The sequence below is a fragment of the Ruditapes philippinarum genome, unplaced genomic scaffold (assembly GCF_026571515.1).
Source record: "Ruditapes philippinarum isolate M1 unplaced genomic scaffold, ASM2657151v2 ctg2_1_1_1_1, whole genome shotgun sequence".
In the NCBI taxonomy this organism is placed as follows: Eukaryota; Metazoa; Mollusca; class Bivalvia; order Venerida; family Veneridae; genus Ruditapes; species Ruditapes philippinarum.
Genome location: NW_026854799.1, coordinates 419,353 through 445,539, shown reverse-complemented (window position 1 = coordinate 445,539; position 26,187 = coordinate 419,353). Strand labels below are relative to the sequence as shown.

The 26,187-nt window shown below is 33.6% G+C and overlaps 2 protein-coding genes across 4 annotated transcripts; both read left to right on the top strand.

Annotated features, from left to right (window-relative positions):
• Positions 1-295: 295 nt before the first annotated feature.
• Positions 296-8,318, top strand: LOC132741100 (epidermal growth factor receptor-like). Its single transcript, XM_060729194.1, has 7 exons — positions 296-518; positions 1,291-1,537; positions 2,196-2,323; positions 2,925-3,047; positions 5,390-5,470; positions 6,770-6,888; positions 7,263-8,318. The coding sequence occupies exons 1-7, from the start codon at positions 425-427 to the stop codon at positions 7,350-7,352; spliced, it is 882 nt and encodes a 293-aa protein (XP_060585177.1). The 5' UTR covers positions 296-424; the 3' UTR covers positions 7,353-8,318.
• A 4,991-nt stretch (positions 8,319-13,309) lies between these two features.
• LOC132741098 (uncharacterized) lies at positions 13,310-22,758 on the top strand. Of its 3 annotated transcripts, none has more exons than XM_060729193.1 (8): positions 13,310-13,381; positions 14,720-14,849; positions 15,950-16,086; positions 16,697-16,829; positions 19,079-19,218; positions 20,624-20,698; positions 21,304-21,425; positions 21,969-22,758. In XM_060729193.1, the coding sequence occupies exons 2-8, from the start codon at positions 14,738-14,740 to the stop codon at positions 22,168-22,170; spliced, it is 921 nt and encodes a 306-aa protein (XP_060585176.1). In that variant the 5' UTR covers positions 13,310-13,381; positions 14,720-14,737; the 3' UTR covers positions 22,171-22,758. The 3 variants fall into 3 exon arrangements, with proteins under 3 accessions (XP_060585176.1, XP_060585174.1, XP_060585175.1); XM_060729191.1 differs by lacking the exon at positions 13,310-13,381 and adding an exon at positions 14,191-14,213; XM_060729192.1 differs by lacking the exon at positions 13,310-13,381 and adding an exon at positions 14,208-14,338.
• The last annotated feature ends 3,429 nt before the right edge of the window (positions 22,759-26,187 follow it).

Below are 26,187 nucleotides of genomic sequence, written 5' to 3'. Positions count from 1 at the left end.
AAACCAATGTTTAATTATATTTTCTCGTTATAAATTTATTATGGAAACATATTTTAAGAGATATTTAACATTTTCACTTTCAATTATCTATGAAAATCGAAAACACCATTCTAATTGTTTCAAGGCGTGCCAAAACAATGTTTAAATGCAGTTCAACAATCTTTGCGTGCATCCGCTGCTTTTGTCTGATCGTAAAATCAGGCTACTAACGAAAATATAACGTTGTAACCATAGCAACAACCTATGTTGTTATGAGAACACCCATCAAGTGCTTTATGTCACGTGATCCACTTAATAGTTCCCCTCTAGAATTTGTTTACATATGTAAAACAATATGTGTATTATACGTTTCCGAATTCCACTGTTTAAGTAAAAGTAACATATAAAACTGAAAAATACATATGAAAGAAATATCTTTAGAATAATGTTTACCAAAATTTTTGTATTTGGATTAACGCTGATTTACGCCGTTGGAGCAATTGATATTTTGGATATAGAACGTTCAAAGAAAGAAAAGGGTAAGTTAAGTTGTTGATACCTTCGTAAAAGTGAAATATATATAAAAACATATATACATGTATCAAAAGTGATAATACTTATTAAAGGCCCATTATGCTTCAAAAATGTTATTTTTTATTTATCAAAAAGTTAACTTTTTTTTCATACTTTCATAGTTTTCAGCATTTGAATCTGTTTTTATTTCTCAAAAGTTTTTATTTTTGGTGAACTTTTATAGTTTCCAGAATGTTACTCTGCGGCCAATTACCTTAACCATCTTTGTCTTCTATTGCTTTTCAAAATTGACAGTAAAGTTAGATCTATAGTGATTTTGTTTGAATTTTGTTACTTTTATGACAAACAATTTCGCATTTAGCTATTTCGCTATTTCTTCAGGTAGGAATCATCTAAACCATTGTAAACCCATTATTTCAACGTTAAATTGTTAAACTAATGTTGCCCTTTCTAGAGAAATAAAAAAATCTTTTCTGAGGCATGAAGTGCCTTTAATTGATATCAACGAGAAATATAACAAACATGTTTATTCTTTGTTAATCAGTGAAAAGGGCACACTTCTTCAAATAAAAGTGGTATATTATATTTCATTGGCCGAACTGTATGTAGCATAGAATAACTCATATGTATTTCTCATATTATAAATTTAATTTGTGTGTATCATTTTTTTATTGGTTTAACTTCTGAGGGTATAACAAATTCATATACTTTCTTCTAAATTATTTACTGCTTTTTCATTAATACATAAAAATACCTTCGGTAAAAATGTCTTTGTAGAATGTTATGGCTCGAACATGGGGTTCAGCTTTTCTGGAACACGCGAATACCATTATGAGGCTTTACGCAGACGATACATCGGATGTACTCATGTCCAAGGAAACCTGGAGGTCACGAACTTATTTGACAGTGGAAATATGACCTTTGACCTTAGTTTCCTGTCAACAATAAAAGTGGTGACTGGTTACGTTCTTATTGGTCTGTTAAACGTAGAAACTGTGCCGTTGACAAGTTTACGTTTAATAAGGTAACGTACAAGATATAAGGTTACTATACTGTATAATATATAATCACGCCTATTAAATAATAAATAGAGAATATTCAAGTTTCTTCTATAAATACAGGATTTATTTTCATTGAGTGGTATGAAAATAAATATTTCACGACTGGCAGAAGCCAAAGTTTTTCTCTTTTTTAATCTTATGTCAGGAAGAATTCCCTTTTAATTTTATGTATTGGCTAACTGAAGAAAGTAGTTCGGCAAGACACCAGTGAAAATACGGAAAATATGTTTCACTGCAGTGAAAAATAAATTTTTACACGGAATATCACAAAATAAGCATTTTATTTCATCAAAATTCTCAATATTTCATTTAAAAGTATATAATAAAGCAAAATACTTTGATTTAAATGGGTAAGTGCCAGTAAATTTCACAGGGACACTTTTCTTAGAATTCGAGAAAATGTGTACCAATAACACTACAAATATACGATATCAGAAATATAATGGCTCTTGAAGTTAAAAAGGTATTTAAAGAAAAACAAACCATATGAAGTTGGGATCGGTTTGTGCTCATATGTACATGTATGAACCCGGCCCTTGAAAAGTTTACAGTAAGTGAAATAGATGCTTATCTTATCTTGAGTGAGGAGGTAATCGAAATATTTTACCCTTTTATTACCAGGGCTGATCGAACGCTAAAACTTGGAGAAAAGAAATATGCATTGTTGGTGGCACTTACTTCGGAGGGGCAACCAACTGCTGATAACCCCACCCCCGGGCTGAAGGAAATACAGATGCCAAGCTTAAGAGGTTGTATAATATAAATGATGAGTGTTTTTTGGAAATTTAATAATTCAGGTTTTGGCGATGTAAATTTCAAAATGTTATCAAACAGTTTATAAATTCCACAGGTTATCGGCGTGGGACGGAGCCCACCCCCAGAACAGTCTATTTTACCCAAATATCTTTCAACCCATTCAAAATACTTGTCAATACAAAATCAAACAGTTCCAACATTATTTTTTTACTGACACTATTAACTATGAATACAACTCATAGTTTATAGTATCTGTAATTTATTTTATACATAGGTTGGCCCCTGGGGGTAGGGCTTGGGCTCACGCAGGTAACATGTGACTAATTCTTGCTCACGTTTATAGTCAAACTTCGGAATTATGCCGAGTTGTTGCAATTGGTTTTAAATTGGCAACCATTTCATTAAGGTGAAACAAAAGTACATTCTCTTTGTATCCTACTTTCATAAAAATCAGAAAGTTGATATATTAATAATCATGGGTGTATTTATACCAAGGAAACTTCCCAATAAAACACAAACAGTGCTGTATTGTATAGAAACACTCGGGCAATTATTTTACTTTTTCGAAAAGGTTTTTGTATTATTTGCTTCCAGAAATCTCGCAAGGAGAAGTGCTATTTACCCAGAATCCGTTGCTGTGTTATCTAGACACGATCGATTGGAGCTCTATAACGAAAGGGGGAGTTGAGCTGAAGAACAATGCAAATCCAGAAAGTTGTATGTTATTTAATCGTCATGTTTTTTTTTTTCATTTTATTTCATTATATTTTGTCTTCATACTTGGACACATGGACTCATTGGACAAGACCTTCAAATAGATCACACTGAACTTGACTCGGAAATAACTTTGACCTTCAAGGTCAAATGTTTGAAGTTTTTGCTGTAATTGACCATCACTTTGTATAATTGACCAATCTTTGTTATTTATGAATGGATTGTCTTCAAACTTAGACACAACTAACATTTTGACAAGAAATTTAAATAGACCAAATTGATTATGACCTTCACTTATTAACAATTTTGACCTTTTGAATTTTGCTACAATTAGCTATAACCTTTTTTATTTATTTATGGATTGTCATTATACTTAAAAGCGCAACTACCTTGGACAATGTCAAAATCTTGAAATTGGCTTAAATTGTCATATCTTTGTTATTTATTTACAGTTTTGATAAAAAAGAACACCTATGACGAAACCGACATGTTGAATTATTCTTTAATGACATTGACCTTTAATTGACCTTAACCGTCATGATCAAATTTCTGAAATTTGCTTAAATTGCAGTAATTTGTTATTTATTTCTTGATTTGATTCATTCTTTGACAAAAGAGCGCTAAAGACAACACTGACATGATGATTATTTCAAATGTGACCTTTACCTTTAAAATGATCTTGATCATTATTGAATTTGCCGTATAACCAAGAAATGATGTCAAAAGACGCACTGCTTATTGCCGAAGTATTACGAGAAGAGCCGAAAAGTTGCGATTTATAAACTATCATATTGAATTGATACAAGGTCAGTGAGAACAAAATAACGCAGTAATGGTGACTTATTTACTTGTTTCAAGTACCGGAAATTCTCAGCTACTACTTTAATTAATGCTTAAAGTGTGCATCTCATATTTACACCAGTCACGCGTTAGAGGCGCCTTTAATGTTTTATAACAGGCGGAAATAACAGCAACATTTATGTACCATTTGATCTTAAATTATAGCAGGGATCCATGATTGTAGCTATCATATTGCATTTTGTTATTTAGGTTCGATTATTTATATCTACAATGAACAAATTTTCCGCAAGTATTTCAAATATTGTTAAAAAATAATAAAACGGTCACATTTGGATATTTGGATTTGTCATATTTAATGAAAAAAATAATGTGATCGAGTTCAATTAGTGATTTAATATGAACTTTTACATGATGTATAATAACATTTTGTTCTAGATTAACTTATAAACTGTGTATAGAGATGGTTATATATTATACCTGTGTATAGAGATGGTTATGTATAAAGATGGTTATATATAAAGATGGTTATATATAATACCTGTGTATAAAGATGGTTATATAAAATACCTGTGTATAGAGATGGTTATATATAATACCTGTGTATAAAGATGGTTATATATAATACCGGACCAATTATCTCACATTTACCAACAATATCCATAAATGAGCCGCGTCACGACAAAACCAACATAATGGGTTTGCGACCAGCATGAATCCAGACCAGCCTGCGCCTCGGCGCAGTCTGATCAGGATCCATGCTGTTCGCTATCAGTTTCTCTACGTTTAATAGGGTTTGTAAGCGAACAGCATGGACCCTGATCAGACTGCGCGGAGGCGCAGGCTGGTCTGGATCCATGCTGGTCGCAAACCCACTATGTTTGTTTTGTCATGACGCGGCTCAAATGGTTCTTTTGTGATTTGTTATCATGCTTGATTCTAAATACTATCAACGTAATCATTTTTACATAACAGACCTTCCATTACGGACCAACCTACTTTATGCGGATTTATAATACATCGCATCCACTTAACAAATAAACTACTAAACAATAAAAAACACTAAATGAAACCGTTCCGTGTTACCTGCAATCGGAACTTTTCGGCCATTTCCGTCTGTCTTCGGATAAGGACCTCGAACACAATAGTAGGTTTGGTTTGAAGTCACAACAACATTTTAAATGGCATACGCTGTTGTTTGTTTTCTTCATAATTTTCTTAAAGGATTTCTAATTTACAAATTGTTTCATTCTGCATTTCAACAAGCTCCGCTTACGTTTCAACTTCAGTTTCACTATTTCAATCGTATCTTCTCGGCCCCTTCCGTCAAACTTTGGAAAAGATTATTTCCAGTGAAATAGAATCCACGATGGCTAGGTGACATTGGTTCTAAATAAGTGTTAAAAAGCAACCCCTCTCGCTAACAGGAGGTAGGCGTGTCTCGGTAGTTACCTATTTGTTTATGATATGGCCATGCTTATGTTTAGATCAAAACTATGAAGACAACATATGATCTGTAAAATTATACATTTTCTATACATATGTAGGTCCAGGATGTTCCTCGGACTGTAACGATGTTGATGGTGTTGCTCATTGTTGGGGAAGAGGACTAAACATGTGTCAGAGAGGTAAGGCTATGATTTATCACATTGACGTTTTAGAGATAATACTTATATTATTCATATCGAGTATTTGGCATAGGTGTTGGTAGTTATCACTCCAGATCACGGCAGAAAGCCACATTGATTTTTCCAGAGCACAGTTCTGCAACCGCATTGTTCCCGGACAAACTGAAGTTTTCCAGTACTAGTTGCCTTCACTTTCGCGAGGTAGTGATAACTTTTGTATATGTCAGAGCAGAAGTACAGTGAAAATTACCAAAGTAAGGATTTCATGATCAATCGAAACGAAAGTGACCTGCACCGTCCGGGAAACGAACCCGGGTCACCCTATTCACAGTCCAAAGCTTTACCTATTTAGCTAACCGGGCGGCACGCAAACTAATGGATACAAAGATGGGTAACAGTCACGCATTTAGAGCTGCGTGAACAAATTAAAAAAAAAATTATATTTACAAATTTTGTTTACGCAATCCGCATAACGTTTAATATGCCAAAATAAGAATAAATTAAAAAAAAACATCGTCATAAGAGAAGTCATGATTTTCATATTAATATACACTTTTAAATAGATTTCTTAGTAAACTCTTTTATCTGTTCATAATAGTCTAAATTTTCATAATAATAGTTTTAATATGGATGCTATCGATCTTGAAAATTCTCTTATATGGCTAAAAGCGCAATGAAGGGTGGCCACTTAGGTGTTCATTAGTTATTAAAAAGAACAATGGGGACTAAAGGTAAAACCATTAAGCGTCCATTAGTTATTACGTCCGTTCTGTTATTTTACATGGTCACAAAGTAAATTATTCCCCTTTAGCTTGTTGACGAGGAGTAGCTGTGCCCGGGGTGTTAATTTTTGACACAGACCTTCATAGGAAACGTACTAGTATTTAAATCTGCTTGTGGAAACCACATGACCCAAAGACTAATTCTGTTACTTTCCGAGCTCCAAGGTTTGAGATTATAAAGATCTTTTCTAAACCCAAAATCAGATCTCGGGCATTTGATTGGCCAGAAACTGCCACAGAACACTGACCAATGAAATTCCTGATATTTGTGAAAGAATTATTTCTAACACCAAGGCCAGTAAGCCTGATCAGCGACATTGATAATATGCCGGAAAGTACGAGTTATAGACGGTCGTATAAATTTGTATAAGGCTGTTTAATGTAGTCAACGATATAATCTGAACTTTTGTCTTTGGGTTTCGGATATGTTCAGTTACATTACTACAATAAAACATTTAAATTGTATTGTTTTTTTTTCTGCCTATACATGTACATATATTTATTTTTATATGTATAGTTGAGCCTTTGAAGTGTGACTCTACCTGCAAAGGAAAATGTTTCAAGGAAGGAATTCTCGGATGTTGTCATCCACAGTGTGCCGTTGGTTGTAGAAGTGGGTTGGATACAGAGTGCGAGGTATTTTTGTAGTTTGTTTATGTATTTATTAACTTGTAATGAACATGACCTTACATAAAGGAACTCCACCGGGGTCCAAAAGCCGGAACACATTTTTTAAACGGATCAAGTGGGGCACTTAAAACAGAAATATATGCAAAAGACTACTGGAAAAATTCCACAGAAATAAATCGAAATCGTATTTTTTGTGATATTCTTAGCCTATTTGAGTGAAAAGCGTTGCAACGCTTTTTAATTTGGGTATGTTTTTACAGTTTAATAATAATTCAGGACAAACGTAGCGTGGAACGATCTGCAATTACGCTCACAAGTTGTTTTTTGTCATGACCTACATGAAATTGTACATTAATCTAAAAATTTCTTCACATTTTCAGATGTGTAAAAATTATCGACATGGACTTAGATGCGTGCAACAGTGTCCCGAAGGAACATATCCAATTGCCCAAGAGTGTATCGGCTTCTGATGAAGAAAATTGTATCATTCATTATTCAAATAAACATTTGGTTGATTCTTTTTCCATCAAGTGAAAATCCTGGCCCCGTGTTCACTAAGAAAAGATCAGGATCAGGATCAAGGGATCCTTATTTTATTTTCATTGTTTTATGTTACTAAAATTAATCGTATTTTGCTAGAATTAAATGGTAAATATTCAAAATGTAGAACATTGCTAATTTGCAAAGAAACCAAACTTTTTTGGGATAAAATCAACAAATAACAAAACAAATACAAAAAAAATCGGATCAAAATAAGTATCAATTTTTAGGATCAGGATGAATATTTGGATCAACTGTAAAATGCCCATATCTTGCAAAAATAACAATAAAATTATTCTAAAATTTCATAGGTCCATTTTATCAAAATAATGTAAGATATTTAATCTATGAGGATAAACAATGAAGAATACTAGAGTTTTAAAATTTGATCCTGATCTTTTCCTGATCCTTAAATCTTTTAGTTTAAACATAGTTTATTTCAAACAAGTATACACATTTACAATTTACAAATAGAACTTTACAACACATGAAATGAATGAAAAAGGATCAGAACCGAAAGCTGATGCTTATATATATAGGTCTTATCCTAGTTTTTATTTGCTAAATATTGGCAGTGTGTATATGTGTGTACATGAATATGTTTGAAAGTACAACGAGTACTTGTTTTATAAGAATGAATTTTATGGTATACAAAACATATGAATTTAAATCTTTGTGAACAGGGGCCTGATATAACACATATAGTATGATTACATATAACAAAAGTTTATGTTGATGAGTTTAAATCACAAGCCACTGACTGAAGAAAATATTTAAACCAGACAAGATGGATTACTAAGTGTAAAGACGTTACTTTGATATATGTGATATTGTATTTTGTATGTTGTGATAAAAAAATCACCTAAAATATTATTAATAAAAGACTAAAATTACAAGTTGTTTTTTATGAACTTTAACTGTTCTTCATTATAGAGTCCCCATTACCGGGTCCTCTATGAAGGTCCCCATTTTGTGTGATAACACAAAATATGCATATTTGAATACTGTTCAGTTTCCTAATAACGAATTTGTTCTTTTAACCTGAATATCAAAAAAATAAAAAATAAATACATTTTCTCAAAGATATTCACCAAGAAATTGTACAATAAGGTGTTCTTCCATGTTAAAAAAAAGACTCTAGGGTCCCTCTTAGTGCGGACATGCCATGTCATCAAGCATGACATTGCAGATGAAGCTTTACAAATTGTAATAAGTCTGAACTAAATGTTCGGGTGGGGGAGGGTAATATGTCGACTAGCTTATCGGACGATTCCAGCTCATTTTAAAGTATATCTTGAAAAGGAAGGTGAAGCAAAGAGCCAGAGAAAGATGTGATTACAATAGAATCACGTGCTTAAAACTGTATTCACCAAGTTATAAATATATAAATGAAACTATATGAACAAAAAATCAAAGGAGGGTTATAGTTTTCGAATACTGTTCTAAGACTACTTGCGTCTGATTTATTATGAAAACATGTGTTGATTGTTGAGGAAAATTGACAGGAAGTTAGAGGTGTTTATCAACATGTGCTAGCAATTTGTTGCTATCCTTAAATATATACGTGTATTGATGAATCTAGCTATGTATTGATAAATCTAGCTATGTATTGGTGAATCTAGCTATGTATTGGTGAGTCTAGCTATGTATTGATGAATATAGCTATGTATTGATGAGTCTAGCTAAGTATTGATAAATCTAGCTATGTATTGGTGAAACTAGCTATGTATTGATGAATCCAGCTATGTATTGATGAGTCTAGCTAAGTATTGATAAATCTAGCTATGTATTGATGAATCTAGCTATGTATTGATGAATCGAGCTAAGTATTGATAAATCTAGCTATGTATTGGTGAATCTAGCTAAGTATTGATGAATCCAGCTATGTATTGATGAGTCTAGCTAAGTATTGATAAATCTAGCTATGTATTGATGAATCTAGCTATGTATTGATGAGTCTAGCTATGTATTGATGAATCTAGCTACGTATTGATGAATCTAGTTAAGTGTTGATAAATCTAGCTAAGTATTGATGGATCTAGATATGTATTGATGATTCTAAGTATGTATTGATGAATCTAGCTATGTATTGATGAATCTAGCTATATGTATTGATGAATCTAGCTATGTATTGATGAATCTAGATATGATTGTTGAATATAGTTAAGTATTTATGAATCTGGCTAAGTATTTATGAATCTAGCTAAATTTTGATGAATCTGGCTATGTATTGATGAAAATAGCTAAGTATTGATAAATCTAGCTAAGTATTGGTGAATCTAGCTAAGTATTGATGAATCTAGCTATGTATTGATGAATCTAGCTACGTATTGATGGATTTGGCTAATTATTAATGAATCTAGCTACGTATTGATGAATCTAGCGTAGCATTGATAAATCTAACTATATATTGATGAATCTAGCTATGAATTGATGAATCTAGCTAAGTATTAATAAATCTAGCTAAATTTTGATAATCTGACTATGTATTGATGAATCTAGTTATGTATTGATGAATATAGCTAAGTATTAATAAATCTAGCTAAGTATTGAGATATCTAGCTTATTTATGATTAATCTAGCTATGTATTGATGGATCTAGCTTAATGTTGATGAATCTAGTTACGTAGTGATGAATCTAGCTATTAATAGATAAATCTAGCTATGTATTGTTGAACATATCTAAGCATTTTAACCTAGCTAAGTCTTGATAAACCTTGCTATGTATCGATGCATATAACTATATAGTAATGAATCTAGCTAAGAATTTATGAATCTGGCTATGTTGTGATGAATCTAGCTATGTTAGTGATGGATCTGGCTGTGTATTGATAGCTAGTATGTATTTGGGATTCTTGATATGTATAGATGGATTGAATTTTATTTATAGACAGGACTGATTTTAAGAAAATATGAATGCTAGAGGCATTTTATAGTACAAGTTATATCTTGAGTGTTTTAACCTAATATGGGTATGCTAAAGACGATGAGGGTGGATACCAAGAAAATAAAATTGACCTTGTCCTTCAAAAGGTCAATTCAAAATGGCCGCTTAAAAATACTAAAATAGGTCATTAAAACTATGATACAATATGATGCAATTTATTATTCTTGTCAAAATCAAATTATTATTTAATATGATCAGATTTTAATGAGATTGGCCACCAAATATAGCGATTATAAGCCTAATGTCTCAATTAACAGTATATAGAGTAATGTTTTACAAGCGCGTTAAGGTATAATAATAAGATTGAAAAAATCACTTTTTGTGTTTTTTTTACTTGACTTATATTTAAGAATAAGCTTAGTTTATAAATATTACCAAAGAATAAATATTTCGTAATAACAAATTAATATTCCATATATTACGAAATAATATTTCGTAATAACGAATTAACATTTCGTATTTACGAAATAATATTTCGTAATAACGAATTAACATTTCGTAATTAAGATTTTATATTTCGTTAAAACGAAATAATATTTCTAATTGGGAATTATTATCTCGACGTAAAAACGAATTCAATTCCGGGAGAAAGTGTGGAAAATATCACTTCAGGTGTTCCGTAATTTTCAACATTATTTGTAGCTATGATATTTTTTTAAGTTGTTCATTGTGTTTTCATATATTTTGCACTTATTATGGTATTTATGTTTTAAAATGAATATTTAAAAATTATTTTTAAATGTCAAAAAATGTCATTTCAATGCCATAAACACAACACAAACCGAGACAAAAAGTGTTTTAAAATATATACTGCACCCCCTCCTACCCCCCCCCTCCCCCGAAAAATAAAATAAAAATAAAATAGGATATCTTAAAGTAACAGCAAAGTTATCTATAAAAATATTATTTGTTGTAAATCGAGTAATATTTTCTTTGACCATATAAAAGTCACGTGGGTAGGCTACATAGTAGAGGTGTTAAAATTTAATTGTAATACACCCTTTGTTAGCCATTGAAATAGTATTTAATGTATAAAGGATTTTCAAAAATGGTTATTATTCAGAGCGGGCGCTATGGTGCAGTGGTAACACTGTCTGCCTACAAATCAAGGGGTCGTGAGTTCGATCCCCCGCTACTCCACTGAACGATCGAATAAATGACTACGAGATTGACATAACCAGGACATAGACACAGAATGACGTCAACGATAGAAACAAGAGAAGACCTTAACGGAACAGGAAACAAGTACCGAAAGTACAAGACCGAAGACGACGACCGATAACAGAATGAAAAACGGAGACAAGAACTGACAACAAGCGAACAAAGACGAGGATCGATAACATAAGAACAGAGACAGGGACCGATAACAGAAGAACTGGCAACAAGCGAACAGAGACAGGGACCGATAACAGAAGAACTGACAACAAGCGAACATAGACGAGGACCGATAACAAAAGATCAGGACAGGGACCGATAACAGAAGAACTGACAATAAGCAAACAGAGATGTCGAGACCAGAACAAGAAAACGGAGACCAGGACTGATTACAGAAGAAAAGAGACAAGAACTGATGACAAAAGAACGAAGACGAGAACCAACAGGACAGAAGAACTGACAACAAGACAACGGAGACGACGATTGATAACAAAAAATAGAGACCAGGACCGATAACAAAATAACACAGACCAGGACTGAGTAAGGAGGAATGGAGACGGGGATCGATAACAGAGACGGGAACCTATGACAGAAAAATTGACAACAAGAAAACGGAGGCCAGACTCTGATTACAGAAGAATAGAGACGAGAACGGATAACATAAGAACAAAAAAGAACGAAGACGAGAACGGATAACATAAGAACGAAAAAGAACGAAGACGAGAACCGATAACAGAAGAACGAAGACGACGACCGATAGCAGAAAAAACAGAGACGAGTACCGATAACAGAACATCTAACAACAAATGAACTGAGACCAGGACCGATTACAGAAGAACGGAGATCACGACCAATAACAGAAGAACTGGCTTTTAGTTAATGTATATTTTGCATGCACACGTTTTAACACCCTCATACATCTTGACGCTGAAGGCATCCGAGTAGCCACTCTATATGCCTGCATAGAGTGCCAGATAAAATCTAGCATATAGGGCAGGAAAGAGTGTAGTGTTCGCTGCGTAAACCCTAAATATGTTTAAATGCCTTTAAATTTTCAGTACTATCTTTAATATTACTTCTATATTACTATTATATTAGCCTATAGAAAAATGTCTGCCATCTTGGATTTTTCGGCCATATTGGATTGTTTTGTGCTTTTAATTCTTTTTAGTTTTGGTGTCTAATTTGGTTATACGTAAACATGCTTTCTGACAAATTTCAGGCTTTTCCTTTCTTTGATATATCATCCATTTATAATAAAGAAATTTGGCGGCCATTTTAGTGGTCATTTTAAATGGCCATTTCAATGGTCAAGATCAAGTTTTTCAATTTGGTATCCACCTTTATCGGATTCAGCATACCTTAAATAGGTAAAATACACCAAGATACCACTTGTACTTCAAAATGCCTCTAGCATCTTACAGGGAGCCAAATTCTCAAAATCAGTCCTGTCTATTAACCTGATTTTTTTATATTTCTTCTGCAAGTTCGGCTACAGCAAATCTAAGATTATTCAGACGTTAACTTTGAACAGATTTTTAACTATTCGAGAACAAGCAAATAAATAAATAAATTAAACAACAAAACAAAACAAAACAAAAAAACCCATAACATTTTTAACATTGATCATTTATTCATCATTTAAAAACTTAATTCATTCATAGGTAACAACATATAGTATAATATAGTATATGACCTAACCTTTAGTGTAGTACAGTTTGAACTTTGCCTGAACTTTGTATGTCTGTATCAAATAATAGGAAACTATGTGAAAACAATATAGTGCAAAGATGTTCAGTATGAGTAAAAGTAGGATTTGTTGAAGAATTTACGCCGTTTATATGCTGTATGTGCAAGGTAAGCTGATTTATATCTTTATTATACATGTATACTTACATGAAATATTGAGAAATATTGATGAAGTAAAATGCGTATTCTCATTTTCCATATTTTCACTGTAAAAATTGTTCTAAATTCAGCCACTACACAAAACTAAAAGAGAATTTTTACGAATTGTAAGGTCAAAAAAGAGAAAAAAAGTATATAATAAATGGAAAATTCAAGTTGTTTTTCTATAAATACAGGATTTATTTTCTTCTCCTGTATAATGTGTACATTTCACGGTAGACCTTGAAAACATTGCACGTACTTGCTACGAATTTCTTTTTTGGTTTAGAAAAATGGGTTTTCTAAACTTAACAATAACAATTAATATATAAAAATGTTTAATGAATTTGAATCGTTTTGAAAATGCTCTTAAACCATTATTTAAGCTTCATGAAACTCATGTATGCCTTTTTTCTAAAGAGGAAAAAATATCTCTGGGGCAGTTTGTTGGGTTGGACTAATTAAGATAAAATAAAAACAACAACATCCTTTATATTATGAAACTACCAGACACACTTTACGCCAGTCGTTGTTTCTTTGTACGAGTATTTAATAATATATTTCAATATTCTGGAAAAACTCCAGAAAGCTATTTACCGTTTGACGAAGCTGATTGATCTAAAAATATTACCGTGCACTAACTTTACCTTCAGGTATTACTTTATGAACGTACAAGAACACGAGCTATAGCTGATACATCGGGTTTATATGTTAGTGTTTTATATGTTTCTGTTATATATGTTTGTGTTATAATATCATGCTTGTTTTACAGATTGCTTGGAATTGGTGACTTCAAGTATCCGTAATTGGGAAAATTATTGTATAATTGTGTAATGTATAAATTGCTTGGAACTTAAAAGACTTCTAGCTTATTATTATCCATAATTGTGAAAATTCATTCTATAATTGTGGGGATTCTAAAGCCTGGTAAGGCGGTACGGAGATGCACGGCTGTTGAACTCAATGCTCGTTTAACTGTCTAAACTAATACACATATTAAATAGAGATAAAAATGCTGTAGTAATATAACTATTATAAATGAAAATATGATAATTTTGGTACGAAATGTGTTTTTATGGGCTGCATTAATATATGTATTTGTTCAAATTATGTATGTGTTATACGGGTTGCATTAACATGTACAAATTATTTGGTATGTTATTCTTTCCTGCACTTAAATAAGTATTGTGCTCTTTATGCTTTACTCATGCTACTATTTTATATATTCGTAAGTTTTTAATTCACCGAGTGAGCTTTAAAATCGGTATTCTCGTAAAACCATTGCTATGTAATTTTTTTTTCTTTCAGACTTACAATTAGACAACTATGGGTAGTGGAAAAGTGGTTGCGGGTTGCGCATGCGTGTTTGTTGTTTTAGTTATTACCATGATTGTGGCCCTTGTTGCAAGTTCTTTAAAGAAGCTGTCATCTGACCAAGGTTTGCATCAAACATTTTCTTACCCTGACCACACCTTAACTATGAAGCTAGTGATAATTAAGTCTATGTAAGTCAAAATATATTGACGTGCCAAAGCTAGATTCTGAGATATTTTGTTTTGGGTGAGAATCTGGCTTTTAGAGGGAAGATATTGCCCAGACACAAACTAGCATACCCATCGTGTAGTACAATTAGTTGGACTAAGTATGCTATTTTATATAGTACAGTAAAATTCGGTTTTAGGAACCCGTTCGGAACATGACCAATAGTTTGTTATATCCGAGGTTTTTTTTATAAACAATAAAAGGAAACAGTATCTTATAAACAATGCATTTGCTTTTCAACACTGTCATACAATGTCTGTTTTGTATTTATTCACTATGACTGTTTCAAATGCATGAGAATTTGACAGATAGTTCGGAAAATCGTACCGGTATATATCCAGGGACACTGAAAAATGTTAAACCAATGCTGTATCCAAGGTTACAAAGGTCATAGTTTACTTTATATTTTATTACATACTATATATATTTACTACATATGTATGTATATGTACCGATAAAATTGTCAGGAAAATGGAAAATCTGGCAGAATTTTTCCCGCCCTCTCTGTTTCTGAAATCTGAAGAGTTCACGCCTTTCTTCAATAGAGTTGGGGCATACTTGTGCTGATTTGTTGTTACAAGATTTTAAATGTTTTATTTAAAGGTATATTCTGGGTGGTAAAAAAACATCATTTATTTCACACTTATAATTGTATTAGCCAATGAGAATATGCTGATTTATTAATTGTCAATTTTTGGAGTTTTCATATTCACACCGTATAACTGGCACCTGTAATGACAGATTGATGCAGTGATTACAGAAATATGGAACAATTTAACAAATCTCTGTAATATGTCAGTAAATATTTTAGATGTTTTCACTCAGTAATTAAAAAAGATATTTTTACTTATTAATGAAGATGATTGTTTTTGCTCATCAGTAAAGATGGCACATGATTATTTTTACAGTTGGTATTGTGTACGATGCAACAAATAAATTTATTATTTTACAGTTGGTATTGTATACGATACGATAAATAAATTTATCAATTTACAGTTGGTATTGTATACGATACGATAAATAAAGATCTCGAGAAAGAGCCAATGACAGAGGGGCTCCATCTTGGCCCAGTCGGATATCAGTTCATAATTTTCCCAAGCGTCTACAAGACACTCGCATTTGATGACTTAAAGGTACAGTAACTATATGCGTTGTTCAAGTTTATAGGGATTATATAATACATAGTAAAATGATGGAAGGGCAGCTTTTAATGTTGAAATACATTTCGTCCCAACCCTTTCATATATTGTATACAATGTACGTATATATTATTCGTCAAAAGATTTATGACCGTAAATAAACGGTTGTTTGCAATATAACATTCGCCTAGCGACTTGGGTTATATTTCCAACAACCGTTTATACAGGGAACTATAATACTGCACGTTTGTAACGTCTAAAAATGCTGCTTGCTGTATTATAAATTCGTTATAAAGATTGCGGCTCGGGTCATATTTACAAATAGCCATTTATATAGGGCCATATAACCTGTCAATAATCTTGATAACTAATAATATATAATGTATTTTTCATTACTAATAATATAAACTTTACGATTATCCAATGAAAAGCCAACAATATAGTACTCTTATATAACTAGATGATAAAATGGAAACCAAAACCGTATTAAATTCAGTTTCTTTGAATATCCATTTACTTGTAAATACCCCCTTAAGAGTATGAATCTTGCAAACATAATTTTGTATATGTATATATATATATTTATGTACAATTATATTTTCAGTGTTTAAATGCTGATGGTGTGATAATCACATTAGACGTAACATTCCAGTATAAAGCTCAAGCTCCTAAACTCTATGACATTGTGATGAACTTCAAAGACTATGAGGGCTATAAGACTGTCTTACAATATACAGGTAATGAAAAACTGTCTTACAATATACAGGTAATCAAAAAACTGTCTTACAATATACAGGTAATAAAAACTGTCTTATAATATACAGGTTATGAAAAACTGTCTTATAATATACAGGTAATAAAAACTGTCTTATAATATACAGGTAATAAATAACTGTCTTACAATATACAGGTAATGAAAAAACTGTCTTACAATATACAGGTAATAAAAAACTGTCTTACAATATATAGGTAATTATAAATTGTCTTACAATATACATGTACAGGTAATGAAAAACTATCTTACAATATACAGGTAATGAAAAACTGTCTTACAATATACAGGTAATGAAAAACTGTCTTACAATATACAGGTAATGAAAAACTGTCTTACAATATACAGGTAATGAAAAAACTGTCTTACAATATACAGGTAATGAAAAACTGTCTTACAATATACAGGTAATGAAAAAACTGTCTTACAATATAAAGGTTATTATAAATTGTCTTACAATATACATGTACAGGTAATGAAAAACTATCTTACGATATACAGGTAATGAAAAACTGTCTTACAATAAACAGGTAATGAAAAACTGTCTTACAATATACAGGTAATGAAAAACTGTCTTACAGTATACAGGCAATGAAAAACTGTCTTACAATATACAGGTAATGAAAAACTGTCTTACAATACAGGTCACTGTCATGTTATATACAGGTAATGAAAAACTGTCTTACAATATACAGGTTATGAAAAACTATCTTACAATATACAGATAATGAAAAACTGTCTTACAATATACAGGCAATGAAAAACTGTCTTACAATATACAGGTAATGAAAAACTGTCTTACAATACAGGTAACTGTCATGTTATATACAGGTAATGAAAAACTGTCTTACAATAAACAGGTAATGAAAAACTGTCTGACAATATACAGGTTATGAAAAACTATCTTACAATATACAGATAATGAAAAACTGTCTTACAATATACAGACAATGAAAAACTGTCTTACAATATACAGGTAATGAAAAACTGTCTTACACTATAGATCTGCATGACTGGTAATCATGAGTTGATGTTAAACTGCGGTCTCACTTACTCCCGGCAGGGACCAGGACCACCGGGATGATCCTGGACGATCCAGAGTGAAATAATTATTGCAGTCACACGTACATCGACAGCACTATGGTAATTTCCATTCAACACCCAGGATGCGCCCTGGACGGTTCATGCTTGTGCTACCTCTGTCGTTCCCGGATGACGGCAGCAGAGACACGGTTGACCAAGACAGAGTCCCGGTCGATCAAGACAGAGTCCCAGCAGAGCCCAGGTGGGTCCTGGTAGAACCCCGGTGGATTGAAAACGCGCGAAAATAATGACGTTGATATCTAAATTTCATTTAATATAATTTTAGATGATATTTTCTCCTATCTAAAAAGTAATTCATTATGATTTTCTGGATAATTCTTATGTAAGACTGGACAGAAGGAAATAGGAAAGGGTTTTAATACAAAAAAGTGTTATCATCGCAAAATTGCCGTGACATGAAATGAACCGGGCTTTGCCGGGGCTCTACCTGGATCACCGTAGCCCAGGGCTCTGTCGGCATTCACCGGGGGTCTGTCGGCATTCACCGGGGCTCTACAGTAGCTCTACCGGTATATCATTCCCCGAATCATCCTTGGTTTGTGCCGGCAGAGCTGCATTGCATCCCCGTTGTAACCCCGCCGTTCTCGGCTATACTTTCCCGGACCGGGGTGATATTAAATATTTCATTCCATCCGGGGTCGAATGCCGGATGTTCCCGGATCATCCCGGACGTTGACGGCAGAATTACGGATGTGCCCCGGTTGTTCCCGCTCGTTCCCGGATCACCCCGGGCGTCTACCGGGGCTCTGCCGGAATGTAAGTGATACCGCAGCTTTAATGTATAACAAACTTTACCAACAGAACATTGTTGATAATTGAGCTAGTAGAATATGTCTTGTCAGTACCTTCAAAGTCATAACCAAAATATAGATCTACATGTATATTTCTTTATATATTTTAAAGAGCTTTGACATATATTTTGATTTGCCATAAACCAGCGTTCCCTTAAAACTAAATCAATTACTAGTAGTCTACTAGATAATTTGAAGCGGTGTACGTATTATTTTTTTGTTGCTCTGCCTTCCTTTGGTGAAATATTAAAGCTATATGCCTCCAGTATTTTTCTTTGAAAATAAAATCTTGAATATTAATCTTGTAAACATGTTGCAGGCGAGTCAGCAATACATGAAGCATGTAGTTATTTTACTACTGCACAGTTCCAGTCACAAAGAGGGAGTCTCCAAGAACAATTACGTAATAAGATTATCGTGAAATATGTTGTCCTCTACTGTGATATTACTGACCTACAGGTATCTTTTCTGTTAAATTCTTTGACAGTGTCTTATTGCGTAATTGATACGAAATCATAGCCACTGGTATCCCATGAGTTATACAAAATATAATAACAGTTTTGTTAGTATAACATAAGGATAAAAACTAGAGTGTATTTTTATGTCCTGTTGCTGCATATAAATCTATAAATATTATTGTGTATTAAATAAGCGTTAGAAAATGAGAAAATTTCACGCTAGTCATAATTGTATTCTTTTATTTTGATATTAGTGATTTTTGACTGTTATTTTTCTGTTCGTTTGTTTTTAGCTCGACTTTTCTATGAAAAGGGGAGCTATCCTACTCGCCCCGGCGTCGGCGTCGGCGTCGGCGTCGGCGTCGGCGTTGGCGTCACACCTTGGTTAAGTTTTTCGTACCACCCCACTTTATTTCAGAAGTATTACAAGTATGGCTTTGAAACTTACCATACTTGTTCACCATCATAACCTCCATCTACAGACAAGAGTACATAACTCTGTCAAGGTTTTTGACAGAATTATGGCCCTTTTTTGACTTAGAAAGTGTATTGAGCTTGGTTAAGTTTTTTGTACCACCTCACTTTATTTCAAAACCATTGGAGGTATTGCTTTGAAACTGACCATACTTGTTTACCATCACGACCTTCATCAACAGACAAGAGGACATAACTCTGTCAAGGTTTTTGACAGAATTATGCCCCTTTTTGACTTAGAAAATACATTGAATATGGGTAAAATCCACTTATTGCCTTAACCCTTTGAAATATTGCTTTGAAACTTTTAATGCTATTTCACATCATTACCCCCATCTGTACGCAAGAGAAGGTAACTCTGTCAAGGATTTGTTTTAAAAATTAAGGCCTTTTATCGACTTACAATCTTGGTTAAGTTTTTAGTACCAGTCCACTTTTTGACTGAACTGTTTGAGATATTAATTTGAAAGTTGGAATACTTGTTTACAATCATGATTCCCAAACATGTCCAGGAGAAGGTAATTCTGTCAAAGATTTTATTTGAATTATGGCCCTTAACTAAATATCTTAATGCTCATGGCCATTGTTCACTTTAAAAATACAGAGATTCTTGTATTGCCTTTTACTGCAAAAACTTTTTTTATTGGCAAGCAATAAAAAAGTCGAGCGCGCTGTCTTACGGACAGCTCTTGTTATACAACCAGTTGCATATTATATACCTTGTTTTAATAAAAACTGAAACTGGGGCCTGGCTATTGCTTTTTGTCTTTGTTTTTGAGGCAAAATGTTTTATTTTCTTATTAGCTTATGACAAAGTGTAAATTTTAAGAATGCCTTAAACAACAAAGAACTCTTTTCGCAAATGCATCAACATCAAACGGGGAAAAATATATTAATGAAACATGTACGTACTTATTTTAAATTAATTACAGGTGAGTGATATATCTCGACCAGAAGAGTATGAAAAGGCCTTAAGGAGCAAGGAACGCGCACGAGAGGATATTATGGTAAGTACGGTGTTCCGTTTGGACAATTATGATTTTTGTTTCGTTCTTAACCGCAATGCACGATGGTATGATGGCCAAAACGCGATGGTACGTTGACATATGATGAAAACACAATGGTATTATGACGAAATCCCAATGTCGTGATTGTATACGATGGTGAAAACGCGATGTTATATTTCACCATCGTACAACCGCGCCATTGTGTTTTCATCATCGTACCACCGCGCCATTGTGTTTTCATCATCGGTCCTTCGCGCCATTGTGTTTTCACAATCGTTCTATTGCACCATTGTGTTTTCACCACCGCGCCATTGTGTTTTCACCATCGTATTATAGCGCCATTGTGTTTTTACCATCGGTTCATCGCGCCATTGTGTTATCATCATCGTGTCATAGTGTTTTTACCATCGTATCATCGCGCCATTATGTTTTCACCATCGTTTCATTGTGTTTTCACCATCGTATTATCGCGCCATTGTGTTTTCACGATGAGTAATGGAATTATTGAACGTGAGCGAGTTAACCCTGCGTTTAAGTTGGGGATGAGAGATATAAAGATGATGATAGAACAAATACAAATATTTATTTCTGTATTACATAAATAGGTTGCTTTCAATGAGAGACCAAGGTTGATCACAGAGGCTGAAACTGAGAAAAGGGAGGCAAATACTACCGCACAAATTATACTGGATAAGGCCAACTCTGATGCTAGAATTCTGAAAGCAAGGTAATATTACAACGTTTTGAGGCACACAAACCCTGTCGGTGAAAAGCTAGCTCACCGCCAAGAGTGATTTGTGTCCTTTTACATGAATATGGGTGAGGCACACAAACCCTGTCGGTGAAAAGCTAGCTCACCGCCAAGAGTGATTTGTGTCCTTTTACATGAATATGGGTGAGGCACACAAACCCTGTCGGTGAAAAGCTAGCTCACCGCCAAGAGTGATTTGTGTCCTTTTACATGAATATGGGAACATTCCCTTATGTTAATTCACCAACTTTAGTCTTTGCAAATTATTATGCTCTTATCAAAATTATGATGTTCTAACAACGTCGTTTAATTACTTTCCCTTACAAGAAGTCTTGGGACAAACTTGTTTTTTTTTACATTATCATCATGTGAATGTTTTACATTACAGGGCAACTGTATGTACATGTTTTACATAACAGGGCAACTGTATGTACATGCTTTACATAACAGGACAATTATATGTACATATTTTACATTACAGTTACAGTGTTATTATAATAATAATGTTTTACATTGCAGGGCAACTGCCGAGGCTGAGGGTATTATACAACAATATCAGAAAGAATCGGAGGCTTATCAGCATATACTAAGTCCTGATGGTCTTGGTTTTACTGTTGACGGATTTATATCTTACATGGGTGTCCGTGTCATCTCTTCAGCAAAGAATCCAGTCTATATCGGCCTACAAAGTCCAGCAAAATCTTCATACCAAATACCCTAGTTACCATTGCAACTTAGCATGACGTTAAGAAGAGCTCATTCAAGAAAAAATTGGTTAGAATGTGAAAATAGAGCTTTCACATTGTAACGATCATTAAAATCTGTATAAAACCTTTGAAAACAGAAAACCTCATGAAACCGTACAGTAGGCCATGTCCGATCAGAGTCCGGTTTTCAGAGTTTTTACTGTATAGGCATCTATTGTTATCTTTTCGTATATATTTCATTATAAATGGTCGAAAACGCTAAAATTTCAATCAATTGAAACCATAGTGGCAACAATGTACAGAGTATTTTGTTTTTGTGAGATATAGTTCAAATTGTTTTGTTGATTTTATGTTTTAAATCAAGATTTTTGTATGTTGACAAACGTTTGTGCAATAGGTCAAGACAAATTTATCCTTCATCGTTTTGTTTAAAAACCTTGTTATTATATTCAAGTTTACATGTATATATATTTTATTCTTAGAGTTGACTTATCTTTTATGTTATTTATGTATATATTACATATTAATTGTAAGTTGTACTTTTATTAGATGTTATTTAATGATAATATTAATTCATTAAAATAATTTACCCCACATCGTGTATCTTTTTACATATTTACTGAACAAAAAAAGAAACTTTCCCTGTGTTTAAGTAGAGATATAAGTGTTATTTTAAAAAGTCAAAATGCCAAATGAGCTACATATACTCGGGCGAACGATTCCGTGCCCGATAAAACAAATTTAAAGTAATGGATACAGTACGAGTTTTTCTTTAAAAGTGTCTTCTTACAGACGTTAGAAGACAGTTTGCTAGGATAAACACCAAATTATCCGATAAAAAAGAGGATATTGAATGAGTGTAAGTTCAATACTGAATTTATTGCACGAGTTGAATAAAATTATATTATGCGAGCCTACCGCATTTACGGAGTCGCAAAATCGGCACGAGTGTGTGATAAATTGTTTTTGTTAAGCTGTCTTCTTCACGTCTGCAAGAAGACACTTTTGAAGAAAATACGAGTAACTGTATACGACGTTTAAATATAAAGAACAGATAAATTAATAAACACATGTAATACTAAATATATCTTATTAAAATTAAGGTATGTTCTTGTTAAAAATATAAAACTATAGAAAATATATATATGGCCTAAAAGCTTTAGGCAGTGCAATGTGTGGGCAAATTGTATTTTTCGTGCACTTAATTCAATCGGACATAATTCATTAACAATATTACAATGGCTGCCCTCAATATAGAAAGACATGTGCACTTAAATCGATTATGTCGATCATCATTAACACAGACACTAAACCTGTATTTTTCGGACCTCACATTTTATTTTGGTAAGTTTCCTAATTCACATTTCACATACATGGCCTTTTTGATTTTTTTTGGCGGTGGGGGGGGGGGGTGTGGAGTTCATGTTATGAAATTGTTTTTTTTTCTATTATAAAAGAAAAGAAAGAAGTTTCAGCAGATACAATGCTAAAATCAACAGATACTAAGTTCCTGGAAATAGGCATTCAATTTATTTTATTCTTTTTCCGATAAACTGAATATTACATCTGAGTTGCGCTGGAAAATTCGTTATTACCGTCTGTCAATTTCTATGGTGTCCTGGGTGGGGCATTTAAAATATCGCCTGTTTTAGCGCGACTCTTTGAAGAATACGGAGCGCTATTGTTATCACAGGCGACGGTGTCGGCGTCACACTTTGGTGAAGTATTTACTTGCAAGTTGGTATATCCAAAACTGCTGAAGGGCTTCAAACACTTATTTAAGAGCACAATAGGATGTCACTGTCCAATGCTCATTATTCTATTATGGATTGTGACAGAACTATTGCCCATTTAACTTAGAACATTCTTCATTATCTAGCCTCTTGTTCTACTATCAAGCGCAGAGAATAGTCAAGAGCACTGCTCTTGTTAATAGATAAAATATATACATGTAACATTCTCTTTCGAAGAACTTTCGCTATAGTCACCCGTTCCGTGAATAAGCTACAATGTGAGAGTTATGGTAAATCATCTTGAAGTTTCTTACATTTTGATTCTCATGAGTTTTAACATAAATGCGTCAAATTCAACGCTGAAAGGCGTCAAAAGTTTTATTCGCTGCTTTATTTATAAAGATACAGAAGGGCGACACAAGACTTTAAGAGAAAAAAATTCGCATGTCAATAACTGTCATTTTTCTGGCCCAAGCAGGCCACCGTATATTTCAGCTGCACTAAATCCACTTGAAAGGTAACAGTTATCTTATGGACGTAAGAGGATACTTTTTGAATAGGTATGCGTGGGTATAGTCGTCTAACTCGAATTTTAACTCGTTTTGCAGGAAACCTGCTGAACGCAATTTTCACGGCAATGCACGGGCCAGTAGATTCGTCTATATTTTATGAAACTTTTGTTTTTGATGTGCCTAGAATTCCGCAAAATTTATGCGAACGTGCCATTGGCATGCTGAATGCTGGTATGACGAAGAATGCCGTCGCTAAGATTACTGTATGATCTACTTGTGCTATTTCACACCTTAGGCAACGTTTCAAGGCAACAGGGCGTACAGATTGTCAACCACGTTGTGGACGTCCACGCGTCTTGACGGGAATATTTGGAACACCCATCCGCGCAATCGCTTCCAAACTGACACAGCTACGGCTGCTAACATCCCTGGTACACATAACAACCTTCAAACCACTTGCCCCTCACTACTGTGGGTTCGAATCCCGACTGGGACTTTGAATTATTTCATGTGAGGAAGCTATCTCAGATACCCGCACGAAATAATGCACGAAAGGGCACCTGAGGTCTTCCTCCACCAATAAAGCTGGAACGTCGCCATATGACCTATACAGTCTCAGTGTGACGTAAAACCCAATAAAACTAACACACATAACAACCGTATATCTGCCCAAACTGTGCACAATCGCTTGCGCGAGGGTGTCCTACATGGACATAGACCATACGTTGGTTGTGTTTTGAGGCGACATACCACAAGCCTAAACCATACGCTGATATGTTCTATGCGCCAAGAATGTTGCCAAACAATCCTTCATGCTGAAGGTGGTTATGCCCGATATTAATTTGTGACTATTGGGCGACCCCTTCTGCATTTCAACTATCATTTCACTACTTTTGGATAAACCGTCAGTAATAATTTTTTGCACAAAGAAATCGCAATCAAATACTTTTTCAATACATATAAATCTACTTTAATCCCGATTTTCCTTTTTGTGTATATCTGCACTGCACTGAAATACAGGGGAAGTTTCTTTTTTTGTTCAGTATTATATTTGTTTTTCTTATGTCTATAATGTCATATGTTTTGAACCATAATATTTGAATTTCTTACATAGGATGGGGGGGGGGGGGGGGTTGAAGGACTCCGAAAAGGAACGATATGCAAAAGGTAAGTAAGACATGTTCTCCGAAATAAATTGAAAATCGTATTTTTGTTCTGTTCTTAGCCAGAGCGTTGCATTGCTTTTCAAGTTTGGGTTATTTTGCAATTAGAATAATTATTCTGGAAAAAACAGAATGTGCGAATTGTCTGAAACTTTGCACACAAGTTATGATTCTAGACCTATATTAAGTTGAACATTATTCTGGACAAAGAAATTTCAGTCAAAAACGTCAGTCCACGTATCAAATATCACAACTCAGTGTCGGATAACATGCATTGAAATTACATCTTCATAATTTGATTTGTTCACTTTTACGCCGATTTCGACACGGTTTTATGACAGTTGCTTAATGTGTCGGACTAGTAACCTAAGGATCTCTAGCCGCGTGAATTCAAATTCTTGCCCCTCTTTCCTTGCACAAGAATCTTTACACTAATTGCTCATTAGTCCTGGCTGGGTCTAGGAACAGTTTCGAAAGTTTCCAGATAGAAATAACAATTTTGTGCATCTGTATTACTTGTGTAAACAGTACTACCTTTTGAAAACTGGAAGTTATTTTTTGGCTCATTAATTTGAAAGCGTTATCCTTAAATATCATCTTAATAATCATGTAGTCTGCATAAA